The sequence below is a fragment of the Neoarius graeffei genome, chromosome 15 (genome assembly GCF_027579695.1).
Source record: "Neoarius graeffei isolate fNeoGra1 chromosome 15, fNeoGra1.pri, whole genome shotgun sequence".
In the NCBI taxonomy this organism is placed as follows: Eukaryota; Metazoa; Chordata; class Actinopteri; order Siluriformes; family Ariidae; genus Neoarius; species Neoarius graeffei.
In genome coordinates this window covers 73,248,099-73,262,807 of record NC_083583.1, presented here as the reverse complement: position 1 = coordinate 73,262,807, position 14,709 = coordinate 73,248,099, and the positions used below count along the sequence as shown (strand labels likewise).

Genomic DNA, 14,709 nt, shown 5'->3' with positions numbered 1-14,709 from the left:
TTCACTATCGGGGACAATTTAGAGGCCAGTCCTCCTTCCTGCATGTTTTTGGACAGTGGGAGGAAACCAGAGAACCCAAAGGAAACCCATACATTTCATTTCACACATTTCAATTCAGGCAGGACACTGGAGGTGCGAGTTAGCCAAGTGCCAGCCTGAGAACGCTTATAAACCGTCATGGCACTGTCACGACTACAAAACATTCTTTAATTAAAAATAGAGTGACGTAAATCTCATCTCATCTCATTATCTGTAGCCGCTTTATCCTGTTCTACAGGGTCGCAGGCGAGCTGGAGCCTATCCCAGCTGACTACGGGCGAAAGGCGGGGTACACCCTGGACAAGTCGCCAGGTCATCACAGGGCTGACACATAGACACAGACAACCATTCACACTCACATTCACACCTACGCTCAATTTAGAGTCACCAGTTAACCTAACCTGCATGTCTTTGGACTGTGGGGGAAACCGGAGCACCCGGAGGAAACCCACGTGGACACGGGGAGAACATGCAAACTCCGCACAGAAAGGCCCTCGCCGGCCACGGGGATCGAACCCGGACCTTCTTGCTGTGAGGCGACAGCGCTAACCACTACACCACCGTGCCGCCCAGAATGACGTAAATGACATTTATAATACAAAGTAAAGCAGGGCACTCATTTGCAGGAACCAAAATTACATTAAAAAAAAAAAGCATTTTTTTGTAAATCCTTTACAAAATTAGTTTTTTGAGCTCAGTATGTTTTGAGCCTGATCATGAACAGGCTGACGCATCTGGCATTATAGCGAGTAGTTTACAATCAGGATTACAATAAACAGACAACAATAAATAATGAGCTAGAACTATAGCGAGAACAGTAAACACATCTAGCTATTTTTTTTAAACGGCTGCTTTTATTTACCTGATAACGTGAAACAAATTTGAAACTGACCAATTTATCACTGCTGAAGAAGTGCTGAATTTAACACAGTAACTTCTTAACACTGTGTGTGTGTGTGTGTGTGTGTGTGTGTGTGTGTGTGTGTGTGTGTGTGTGAGTGCACGCGTGCATGTTTTTATATGCTACTGAGGACCGAATAGCCCCACAAGCTGACAGTTTCGACCGTGCGGGGACATTTGGATGGTCCCCACAAAGGAAATTGCTGTTGTGTTTTGGTTTTTTTTTTGTTTGTTTTACAAAAATTGGAAGAAAAAAAAAAAGAGCCAAAAAGTTTCCTTTTCATTACGGAGGTTAAGGTTAGGTTTAGGTGCAGACACAGGATTAATTAACTGCAATAATAATTATGTCAATGGAAGGTCCTCACAAGGATAGTGAGACAAATGTGTGTGTTTCTGCCAAGGTGGAAGAAATGAAAGTGTTCCTCATTACTCACCTCAAAAGAAAAAGAGAATTAAAAATCCAGAAAATTCAAATCATTTAAAAAGCATTGTGAAAAACTCAAAACTCAGTAGAAGTGTTTCCAGGAAAGACCAACTCACTCTCTGCACATCACTAACACTCCTCACACAGCCTCTGAAACCCCACCCCCAGCTGTCTGTCTGTCTGTCTGTCTCCCTTCTCTCTCCTTTCTCTCTCCATAGACATATGGCAATCCAATAATTATGTCCCTTCACAGTTAAATGGCATCAAAACAGGGAAAAAATATACGATTATTGTTTATTTTATGAATACCATTTGTACTATTAAGTATTTCTTGTTCATTCTATTATGTAGTTATATTTCACTTGATTTATATTTTCTTCTGGTGTCTACGTATTCAGTGCTTCACTTAAAAATCAGACACACACACAGACTGTGTGTGTGTGTGTGTGTGTGTGTGTGTGTGTGTGTGTGTGTGTGTGTGTGTGTTCTTCTTTGCTCCAGTTTCGCATCAGCATGCAAAAACAAAGCAGCTATTAGGAAGTGATTAAGGCCCAATTAGCCACGTGGAAAATGGGTCAGACCACTAATGACTTCAAATAGGGAGAAACAGTGGGAAAGAGGGAGAGAGGGACAGATCTCTTATTTATGGTGAGAGAGACAGCGGCATTTAGTGACCAGAGAAATAAGACAAGCTTAAAGCAGATACGCAGAACCTTTATTTTTAAATACATTTCTGAGTGGATAGTATCTCCATCCTTGACTCTTGTATGCTGCATAAATGGGAATAAAAAAAATATTTTTGAGAGTTAAAATCGACCGCAAAGTTGTGATTGGAGCCGCCCCGCTGAGCCAGCCAGCCCTGAGCGCGTGACGTCACAGCGGGAACCGGTTTTAAGGCCGAGGCCTTTGACAGCTATAGACCAAAGTCATATAAATAAAAATTTATGGTGAAAGTAAGAAATACCGTCACCGACTCGCTCAACTAAAGCTGTGTTCACATATATACCGGTACGATAGTGGTATAACTGTATCGATACAAAGTATACGGGTACAGTTTAGTGCATCTGTCCACACTAGCGAGAAATGTTTGCGGTTTTCTTTCACGGTAGTTGAAATGCGCGTGCGCGAAATGTTTCCGTGGTTACAGAGTAACTTCCTTCCAAGAATATGGCAGATGAAACAGCGTGTGTGCTTTTTGTCGTCAATGTACAGTCTGTATTTCTGGTGGTCATTTATTCAGTCGAATCGTATAAAACGCGCGAGACAGTTGAGAAAGAAACAAAGAAAACGAATCTCCGTTCTTCACTATTTTATTCAGCGAAGACATCAACAAACACATAACTTCGTCTTTGCTCCATGTAGCTCCACAGTCGTTTTGAGCCATTTTGACGTTTTATTTACAGCTGGAAAGCACAGGCGTATTGTATTGTATGAATAACCCGGAAGACGTAGGAATGGTTCATTGTGCTTGCGCATTATATTTGTATCGATACAGAGCCGCTTCATCGGTCCACACTACAGCGAAGCGCTACAGCACCGATACTGTACCGGTACAAAACCCATACGTTTGTGGGTTTTGTACCGATACAGTTATACCGCTACAGTACCGGTATAGTTGCTAGTGTGGACAGGTGTTGCGGTACGAAAGTAGTTTTGCATCGGTACAAGATCCCTAGTGTGGACAGGGTAAAAGACTGATTTGACTTCACTGATTGTGGGTTGACTCTCATTAAAACAGGATGGGTGTTATAACTTCTGCAACACACATGTACATGCATGCATTTTCACTGATAAAACATAAAAGGCTTATTAAATAATCAGATGAACTGAGACAATCACATTCTGAAGCAAATTAAATAATCTTATACCGCTAACTTAAACACACAATACAAGTTACATGTATTAATCTAAATGCAGATAAACAACATAGTGTTTTTGTTGTTTTATATCCAAATGAGAGTCGGAACTTACCCGTCTGTGTTCTCACTTCTTGAAGGCCGACCTTATGGCTGATTGTTTTGAAATAATCTGACCTTCAGTTGTTCGTTCAGTTCTCCGTTCATTCGCTTCTTCCGCGTAAGGGTAAGATATTGCTGCTGAGGCGAGCATATCCAGAGGAGAAATCAGACGGCTGCTCCACTCATTCTCCATTTTCTCCATACTGAGTACTCCGCCCTTACTGCTCGGCTCAGGCAATTACTAAAACCTGGGACGGGACATCACCGGTTTTAGCAACAACCGTGGGGAGGTCACTGCCTGAGCGATATGTCACGTCCCTTTCCGTCCCAGGTTTTAGCGACAACCCTCAGCTCACACTCCGGCAGAACTGGTGCAACTGAACTTACTTTCCTTTTCTTGTAGTTTTCTTTTCCTTTAATTGTTGGTACTGCACTCTCTTTCAATACGGGCTCATAGCCAACAATCCTCAACAGATCAGAGGTCTCGTACGAGTCTTCAGTAAAATGTGCAGAGCAGAGGAGAGACCACTTCATAGGCACCCAATCTGCCCGTGAACTTCTCGCAAAACGCATCCAAATCTTTGCAGTTTGAACATTCTTGGGCCATGAATGCAATGTAAATCCACCTTCTGTCATGTTGCTGCACCTGCCAGCAACACATCTACGTGGCATGGTGATAAATTAGCTCAAAATGGAGGATCGGAGTTGCAGTCAGCTCTGTGTTTTAGTATAGCGGAAATGGCGATGAGACCGATAGCCTTCCTGCTGTGACGTTACGGACATCAAGGTAATTCACTCAGACCGCTACCTATATAAATCACTTTAATCATAAAAATTACTATATTAGATGTATTGTTAACGCTTAAAACTATTCCTGTGCCATTCTTGAGATCTCAAGGCATTTATAAACGAAAAGTGAGGCCATGGCTCTGCGTATCTGCTTTAAACTCAATCTATGTGTGAGAAAGAGTAACTCAACATTTCAAAACTTTAAAAGTTTCTTTCTCTCTCCATGTCTCTGCTGAGGGCTCAGTTCCTAAAACTACAGAGCTAACTTCTTGCCACTTATTATCCAGCAGCTATAATTCTGATCATTATCAAACAAAGACCACCAACTGAGTTAAATCAAATGAGCAGTACAGTGCCTCTCCACAATTATTGGCACCCCTTGTAAAGATTAGTAAAAAGGGTTAGACAAAATCCACCTTTTGGCGAAGTTGTTTCATCTCACACTGAAAATGAAGTGTGTTGACCTTCATCAGGCAGGGAATGGTTATAAAAAAAACCCAGCTACTTGCCTGAAAATGTCCATTTCTATTGTTAGGGCAATAATAAAAAACTGGACGCCAACTGGAGCTGTTACAAATTTCCCTGGAAGAGGACCCAAGTTTATTTTACCCCATGTACAAAAAAAAAAAAATCCCTAAGGATCACTGTTGGTGAAATCACAAGGAAAAGTAAAATCTTGGGGTTTTTCTAGTCTCCAAAACCACCATTAGACGCCACCTCCTTGTCAACAGATTATTTGGAAGGTCTGCCAGAAAAAAGCTTTTTCTGTCAGTTGACCACAAGATCTTCCAAAAAGATAAATGATCCAAATGGCATACGTCCAAATCAACACAAAAATAGTTCACTGGCCATCTCAGTCCCTTGACCTGAACCCCACTTAAAAACCTGTGGGGTGAGCTAAAGAGGACAGAGCACAAGAGACAGCCGAGGACCCCGGATGATCTGGAATGATTGTGTAAAGAGGAATGGTCTCAGATGCCCTCCTCTGTAGCTCCAACCTTATACAATGCTATAGGAGAGAATCAGTGCTGGTTTACTGGCAAAGGGGGTGGTGCAAAGTATTAAATGCAGGGGTGCCAATAATAGTGGTACATGTGTTTTTGTTGAAAATAATGACATCTTGAGGAGGGATTTGTTTTTCTAGGAATAAATGTATTTTACAGAAGCCGAGAGAGGCCTTTCATATAATCCTTTTTTTTATTCACCTTGTTATCCCGAGATAACGACATAATTAATTCAGGATCTCGAGAAAACAACACAACTAATTCGAGATCTCGAGAAAACAAAACCGTTATTTCGAGATCTCGAGAACACAAAACAATTATTTCATGATCTCGAGTAAACAGCTGAGAAATGGTTCATTCAGGTGCGCCGAGAGACTTGTGATATGCTGACTTTGGGGCTATTTCTCATTCTGTATAGACGCAACTTTGGTCATTAGAATGTCTGGAATAATCGATCACCTAATAAGGCAATATTTTGATCAGGGGTTGACACAGGGAGAGATTGCATTAAGTCTTTTAATAAGGGATCATTTCAAAATTAGTCCGCGGCACCTCCGCAGAAGACTGGCCCGGCTTCGTCTCTACCGACGGAGATACAGTGATCCAGCTGAGATCATGAAATAATTGTTTTGTTTTCTCAAGATCACGGAATAATTGTTTTGTTTTCTCGAGATCTCGAAATAACGGTTTTGTTTTCTCGAGATCTCAAATTAGTTGTGTTGTTTTCTCGAGATCCTGAATTAATTATGTCGTTATCTCGGGATAACAAGGTGAATAAAAAAAGATTATATGAAGGGCCTCTCGTGGCTTCCGTAGTATTTCAATTTAATGGTTGAGTTTTTCTCTTTTTTTCTTCAGCGTGAGATGAAGCTACTTCACCAAGACGTGGATTTTTTTTTAACCGTTTTTACTCATCTTTACAAGGGTACCAATAATCATGGAGGTACTGTACACACACACACACACGCAGTACACACTTCATACTTGATACACCACTGGTGTCATTGCTTTCAGGCAAACTACTTACTGAATATAATACGTACAGTTTGGGACGTAGCCTTGAATTCTCTCTAAATGTGCAGTGACTCTGCACTTGCAGCGATGAGATTAATGTGCACAGTGGACAAGGCCACAGCACAACACACTCTGCAAAATGCTCTATTAGATCTAATCTAGGGGTATTAGACCCAGCAGCTTTTAGCTACTTATCAGTGCTTCTTGGGCACCTAAAAATAAACACTCATGTTTATTTCTCTCTTTATGCTCTCTCTATTATCTGAGTAACATCTCATCTCATCTCATTATCCCTAGCCGCTTTATCCTGTTCTACAGGGCCGCAGGCAAGCTGGAGCCTATCCCAGCTGACTACGGGCGAAAGGCGGGGTACACCCTGGACATAGTAGAGCTTATTTAAAGGTGCAGTCACAAATTCTAATCCAATATACTTTTTATCAAATTCAGTGAATATCTCCTTGCGGTCCACTAGCTGTCCGTTCTGTGTTTATGCTGACAAACAAGGTGTTCACACACAGTCCTGGTTTTGTAAATGGGAAACAAAGTGGCTCAGACCAAGCCGCACAGCACTACTTCAAGGGGTGGAGCGTCTGTGCTCATGCCCAGGACAGGGGAAATGGGAGGGGGGAAGTGAGCGGGATGGAAACGAGAGCCATTGGCTGGGAGAAATGCAAGACGTGGGTGTGTGAGGAAAAAAAAAAACACCATAGCCGGCCAGCTCTCCTGTCCATCCGATATTCCAATAGCTGATTACTCAGTGGGAGTTTATTCAGCTAGACTGGCTCGCCTTGTTTCGTACCGACAGGAATGCATCTCTCCGCAGCAAGGATCACGATGGTTGCTTGAGAATGGTGCAAGAACTCTGTGCTAGTTTCTATTTATTGCTAATCATGTCATTCACACTACAACTGTGTGCTGGGCTTTTTTTGTGTGTGTGTTTTTTTTGTTTGTTTGTTTGTTTAGACTTTTTTCACTGCTTTTTTTTTTTACTTTAAAATATTGGTTGCCATCTGTGCTTTTGAATGCAGTAAACTGCATCTTTGTTTTCCTGGCAGTATGTGTGAAAAACAAAAATCTGTGATGTCAGTGAAATGCCGAATCCCATTTCACCCCTTGGACCAACCCCTTGGCCCTTCCCCTCCATTTTGCGCGTTCACGTGAAGGGGTAGGGGTATCCCAATCCCAGTTAACGCGGAGGGGTAGGGGAAGGGGTAGGGCTTCTGTACCCCTCCAAACGGAGATTTTCCTGGAGCTGACTCCGAACGAAGGGGTTTGAGTGATTTCCCACAATGCCATGCGGATTTCAGCGAGATTTCATGCGGATTTCAGAAAGATGGCGGTTCCCGCGGCGAAAGATTGTCATAAATGTATTTTCTCCATTATTTACGTGTTTTAAGTTGTTATCCAGAGGAAACACGCCGCTTGATTCGCTTTCGAGCTGAGAATGAGCAGCGATTTCTGAAATCCAAGCTGCTGCTAAAAAGCTTTGGGAGTGAGTATTGTTTTCGGTTGCTTGACTGCGTACGTTTTGTTCTGTTATTCTTGCTTTTATTGTTTACATGAGTGTTCTGACACCTCATTCTGTCGGATGTGGTGCACGAAGCGCCAAAGATATCCCATTCAGTGGTGTTAGTTAACAAATCACACCCTGCCAGCAGAGATTTCTGGCTCTGACTGTAGCGGCTGGTCGCAGCCAATGACGCATTTGGTCGCATTTTGCTAACGTAAACGCTGACGGAGGTACGCGATGACGTATGCAATCGTTGAAGGGCTATCCCAATACGTAGGGGTTGAATTTCAAGCCCTATCCCTTGTAGCTCAGTTTCAAGCGGAAGGGCCAAGGGGAAGGGGGAGGGGTAGGGGTAGAAATTAGAATTGGGATTGGGCCAAAGTCCTCTATTCCAGGTTAACCAATCACAAAGAATGACCAAAAAACCTTTAACTCTGTGGATTGTCGGCGGAAAAAAAGGCAAGCTCATGGTAGCATACTGTGACTGTATGGCTCTCTCTCATATTTTATATATAAAATGCCAGGGACCCCAATTCGGCCAATCATGTGGGACCCAGAACGAAAAATCCTAGCGCCATCCCTGAAGCCACTTGATGATGGTATTTGTTTGTACATTGTTTGTGAAAGGCTTTATAGCCACACAGACCTAAAAACACAAGTTTGCAGGAGTGTACAAGGCTCAAGCAGGGTAGCATTCACTCACTCTCACTCTCACTAGCACAGCTCTGTGATGCTGGCCTGTGATGTGGTACCTCTGGTCTGTGTGGTTGCGGGTTTGATTTTCTCACTGAATGTCTGGCTGCGTCTGTTTCCTGCGGAGCTGACTGAACCTCGCGATGACAAATCGACACACACAGCAGAAACTCTCGATGTAGGGCCAGGAAGTCTGAAAGGTAGAAAAAGAATATAAGCACAAAAGTGTTAATGATGTTTAGGTCATTACACTCTGACTAAAATTTACAGAATGCCTGGTCAGTAACTGGCCAGAACACCACAAAGCCAGCAACAGCCAGAAAAGACATCAGCACATCCATCAAAATTAGAATTAGCAAAATGAGTAAAATTGGTGTTAGTGTTCATGTTTCCAGACAGATGACAAATTAAAGGAAAACTAGGTGGCTCTGCGATGATATAGCATTTATTTTGCTGGCATGGTTTTGGTTCACCACAGAATAATTACTCAAAGTGACTGAGACAGATCACCTTTACCCTGTAATGAAACATTTCTATCCTGATGGGAGTGGTCTTTTACAGGATGACCCTGCCCCTATCCAGAGGGCACAAGGGCTTAATAAATGGTTTGATGAGAATAAAAATAATGTAAGTGACCTTTATAGTCACCAGGTCTGAAATTGTATAATGTCAGAAACCCTAACAGAAGGCTTCAATCTATCTTCATACAATCACATTCATAATCATACCTTGTGATAGCAATTATTGTGATGATATAGTCTATAGCTACAGTAGTGGGAATTGTGCTGACTGACTATAGGTATTGTTTATACAACCCCGATTCCAAAAAAGTTGGGACAAAGTACAAATTGTAAATAAAAACGGAATGCGATGATGTGGAAGTTTCAAAATTCCATATTTTATTCAGAATAGAACATAGATGACTGTGGCAGCGGGGGCGTGGTCAAGCGCCGGTCTGTGACAGGAGGGCGGAGTCAGGGAAGGTAAGTGGCAGAATCACTACACCTGAGGGCAATTAACCTGTGTTTGTGTGTCTTCCCAGTGACCGCGCCCTACTTAAGGAGGGAGAGCGAGAGCAGAGGGAGCTCTTTCCTGAACCAGACGTTGGTCGTGTGTGTGTATCTGTCTGTTTTGTTGAAAGTTGTTCACTGAAAAGTGTGGCAATAAAAGCCCTATTCCCGAACCTGATCTCTGTCCTGCCGTCCTCTGTGCTCCACCCACCCGTACAAACTGTTACAGTGGTGCTGAAACCTGGGATCTGGAGCGCAGCAGCCGATCAGCCCCATGGAGTCCTCCCCGTTCGCCGAACTGGTCCACGCCCTCGCCACAGCCCAGCAAAGCCAGCACCAGGCGCTAGTCACCCTCTGAAAGGAACAGGAACAGCGGTTCGAGGCCCTGGTGCTGGCCCAGCAAGAAGATTGTGAGGCGTTCCGGCACCTCCTTGCGTTGGCGGGGTCCACCAGCGCTCCCACCGCGGGCCTGTCCCCCCTCACCCTAACCAAGATGGGCCCGCAGGACAACCCCGAGGCATTTATCATGCTCTTCGAGCAAATCGCGAAGACCTTGGGGTGGCCGATGGAGCAGCGCGCGGCACGCCTCCTCCCCCTGCTAATGGGAGAGGTGCAGCTGGCCACGTTACAGCTCCCCGCCGACCGCCAGCTGGCCTACGCGGACCTCCACCGGGCCGTCCTCCAGCGTGTGGGGCACACCCCTGAGCAGCAGCGTCAGCGCTTCCGCGCTTTGCGCTTGGAGGAAGTCGGCCGGCCGTTCGCATTTGGCCAGCAACTCCTGGACGCCTGCTGGCGGTGGCTGAGGGCCGACAACCACGATGCCGAGGAGATCGTCGACCAGGTGGTACTGGAACAGTTCATCGCACACTTGCCAGCAGGAACCGCGGAGTGGGTCCAGTGCCACCGCCTGGCGTCGCTGGATCAGGCCATCGAGCTGGTGGAGGACCATTTGGCGGCTGTCCCGGCAGCAGACAGCCTCTTCTCTTCTCTCCTCTTCTCTCTCTCCCTCTCCTCCTGTGTCCCGTCCTCGCCCCATTCCCCCACCGCGGAGGCAGGGGCTGGCGCCACCCCAGCCGGCCCACCGCACCCGCGGTGCCCTCCCGTTTCTCCCTTCTGTGTCTGTCTCTCCCCCCCTCAGGTGAGTGAGCCGCAGAACACCGGTGCGGAGAGGAAGCCCGGGCCGGTTTGATGGCGCTGCGGGGAGCCGGGCCACCTCCAACAGCAGTGCACGGCAATGGAGGTGGGCGCAGTGGTTCGGATCCCCGACGCGCCAGGAGCCACCCTCAATCGGGCCGGAGCGTATCGCATACCGGTGAGTATTCAAGGGGATACATATCAGGCGTTGGTGGATTCCGGTTGTAATCAAACCTCAATTCACCAAAGCCTGGTGCAAAACGAGGCATTGGGGGGAGCACAGGGGGTGAAGGTGCTGTGTGTGCACGGGGATGTTCACAGCTACCCATTGGGGTCGGTCCACATCTTTTTCCGAGGGGAAAAATTTATTGTAAAGGTGGCGGTTAATCCTCGCCTCACCCACTCGATAATTTTGGGGACTGATTGGCCGGGATTCGGGGAGTTGATGAGCCATTTAGTGAAGAGTGGGTCCTGCCATACTTCAGCAGGGGGAGGTCCCGGTGTCGCCTTGGCGGGAGCAGCTGTCACAGAGCTGTCTACATCATCTCCGCATCAGAGTGAGGTGCCACAGGCTCCTCCTCTCTCTCGGGGAAACCCTTGCGGATTTCCCATTAGAACAGTCGCGAGACGAGACTCTGCGGCATGCGTTTGACCAAGTGAGAGTAATCGATGGTCAAACACTCCCGCCGAACGTCACCCCATCCTTCCCCTATTTTTCTATTATGAAGGATAGATTATACCGAGTGACACAGGACAGTCAGATGAAAGAGCAAATCACGCAGCTTTTAATTCCAAAGAGCCGCCGGGAATTGGTGTTCCAGGCAGCTCACTTTAATCCCATGGCTGGACACTTAGGGCAGGATAAGACACTAGCCAGAATAATGGCCCGATTCTATTGGCCGGGGATTCGCGGCGATGTCCATAGGTGGTGTACGGCGTGCCGCGAATGCCAGTTAGTAAATCCAGCAGCCATTCCAAAAGCGCCTTTGCACCCTCTACCATTAATCGAGACCCCGTTCGAAAGAATTGGAATGGATCTCGTCGGGCCATTAGATCGGTCAGCATGAGGGTACCGCTTTATATTAGTTCTGGTGGACTATGCAACGCGATACCCGGAAGCAGTGCCTCTGCGCAATATCTCAGCACACAGTATCACGGAGGCGCTCTTCTGCGTTATCTCCCGAGTTGGAATCCTGAAAGAGATTCTGACTGATCAAGGCACTACATTCATGTCACGGACACTGCGCGAACTGTATGGGTTATTGGGGATTAAGCCGATCCGCACCAGTGTGTATCACCCACAAATGGACGGTTTAGTTGAACGGTTCAATCGCACCCTCAAGAATATAATTAAAAAATTCGTAAGTGAGGACGCACGTAATTGGGATAAGTGGCTCGAGCCCTTGTTGTTTTCAGTGTGAGAGGTCCCCCAAGCCTCCACGGGATTCTCCCCGTTCGAATTATTATATGGGCGTAAGCCATGTGGCATTCTAGATGTGCTGCGGGAAAATTGGGAGGAGGGACCTTCACAAAATAAAAACGAAATTCAATACGTTATGGACCTGCACGCAAAACTCCACACACTCACCCACCTAACCCAGGAGAATTTGCGGCAGGCCCAAGAACGGCAAGCCCACCTGTACAACAAGGGTACGCGCCTTAGGGAGTTCACCCAGGGAGATAAAGTACTCATACTGTTGCCCACATCGAGCTCCAAATTGATCGCCAAGTGGCAAGGACCCTTTGAGGTCACACGGCGAGTCGGGGACATCGACTATGAGGTGAGGCGAACGGACAGGGGTGAGGCGCTACAGATTTACCACCTCAATCTGCTTAAACTCTGGAATGAGGAGGTCCCCGTAGCGTTGGTGTTGGTGGTTCCGGAGAAGGCGGAGCTGGGGCCAGAGGTTCAAAAAGGGGCATTGGTGTCACGTACCTCTCCGGTCCCCTGTGGAGACCACCTCTCCCCGACCCAACTTGCGGAGGTTGCCCAGTTGCAGACCGAGTTTTCGGATGTGTTCTCGCCCCTGCCTAGTCGCACCGACCTCATAGAGCACCACATTGAGATGCCCCCAGGGGTGGTAGTGCGTAGCCTCCCTTACAGGCTACCTGAACACAAAAAAAGGTGGTTCGGGAAGAACTCGAGGCCATGCTCAAAATGGGCATCGTCGAGGAGTCCCACAGTGACTGGAGCAGCCCGGTGGTCTTGGTACCCAAGGCCGACGGGTCGGTCCGGTTCTGTGTAGACTATAGAAAAGTCAACACGGTGTCTAAATTTGACGCGTACCCAATGCCTCGTATTGATGAGTTGCTCGATCGACTAGGCACGGCTCGCTTTTATTCAACACTGGATTTAACAAAGGGTTATTGGCAGATCCCCTTGACTCCACTATCCTGAGAAAAAACGGCCTTTTCCACACCGTTCGGATTACACCAATTCGTCACACATCCTTTTGGGCTGTTTGGGGCGCCCGCTACATTTCAGCGGCTGATGGACAGGGTCCTCCGCCCCCACGCCACTTATGCGGCCGCCTACCTCGATGACATTATCGTCTATAGCAGGGGTGTCAAACCTGATCCATAAAGGGCCTTGTGGCTGCAGGTTTTCATTCCAGCCATGCAGCAGCACACCTGACTTGGCTCATTCAATCAACTGAACTGTCTTCACACAGTCAAATACTTGCAGCCACACCCACCCTTGATTAAAGGGTGGGTGTGTCAGTTGATTGAATAAGCCAAATCAGGGTGCTGCTGCATGGCTGGAATGAAAACCTGCAGCCACATGGCCCTTTATGGATCAGGTTTGACACCCCTGGTCTATAGTAATGACTGGCTGAGGCACCTCGAACATCTGAGGGCCGTCCTTAGGTCGCTGAGGTGAGCGGGTCTCACAGCCAACCAAAAGAAGTGTGCGATTGGGCGGGTGGAAGTACGGTATCTGGGCTTCCACTTGGGCAACGGGCAGGTGTGTCCCCAAATTAACAAGACAGCAGCAATTGCGGCCTGCCCGAGGCCCAAGACCAAAAAGGGGGTGAGACAGTTCCTGGGGCTGGCTGGCTATTATCGTAGGTTTATACCTAATTATTCGGACGTCACCAGCCCGCTGACTGATCTGACTAAAAAGGGGGCACCAGATCCGGTCCAGTGGATGGAGCAATGCCAGCGGGCTTTCTCTGAGGTAAAGGCTGCACTGTGTGGGGGGCCACTTTTACACTCCCCTGACTTCTCTCTCCCCTTTATGTTGCAGATGGATGTGTCGGACAGAGGGCTGGGGGCTGTTTTGTCCCAGGAGGTCGAGGGGGAGGACCGCCCAGACTTGTACATCAGCAGGAAGCTGTCAGTGCATGAGGGGCGCTACAGCACCATCGAAAAAGAGTGCTTGGCGATCAAGTGGGCAGTCCTTGCCCTTTCACCCTCTGTTCAGACCACGTGCCCCTCCAGTGGCTCCACCGCATGAAGGATGCCAACGCGCGGATCACCCGTTGGTATCTGGCACTCCAACCCTTTAATTTCAAGGTGGTCCACAGGCCGGGGGCGCAGATGGTCGTGGTGGACTTCCTCTCCCGTTAAGGGGGGGGGGGGGAGTCGGCTGCAGGCCGGACGGCCGCCCGGCCTGAGTCGGGCGGTGGGGGTATGTGGCAGCGGGGGCGTGGTCAAGCGCCGGTCTGTGACAGGAGGGCGGGGTCAGGGAAGGTAAGTGGCAGAATCACTACACCTGAGGGCAATTAACCTGTGTTTGTGTATCTTCCCAGTGACCGCGCCGTACTTAAGAAGGGAGAGCGAGAGCAGAGGGAGCTCTTTCCCGAACCAGATGCCGGTCGTGTGTGTGTGTGTCTCTCTGTTTTGTTGAAAGTTGTTCACTGAAAAGTGTGGCAATAAAAGCCCTATTCCCGAACCTGATCTCTGTCCTGCCGTCCTCTGTGCTCCACCCACCCATACAAACCGTTACAATGACATATCAAATGTTTAAACTGAGAAAATTTATCGTTTAAAGAGAAAAATTAGGTGATTTTAATGACAACAACACATCTCAAAAAAGTTGGGACAAGGCCATGTTTACCACTGTGAGACATCCCCTTTTCTCTTTACAACAGTCTGTAAATGTCTGGGGACTGAGGAGACAAGTTGCTCAAGTTTAGGGATAGGAATGTTAACCCATTCTTGTCTAATGTAGGATTCTAGTTGCTCAACTGTCTTAGGTCTTTTTTGTCGTATCTTCCGTTTTAGGATGCAC

General features: G+C 47.2%; 1 protein-coding gene across 1 annotated transcript in view; it reads right to left on the bottom strand.

The window, feature by feature from the left end:
* nav2a (neuron navigator 2a) overlaps window positions 1–14,709 on the bottom strand; it is a 229,138-nt gene that overhangs the window by 141,880 nt on the left and 72,549 nt on the right. The window contains exon 7 of the mRNA XM_060941848.1: window positions 8,391–8,524. Within this exon, the coding sequence (XP_060797831.1) occupies window positions 8,391–8,524 (134 nt within the window). The remainder of the gene's footprint in view (window positions 1–8,390; window positions 8,525–14,709) is intronic.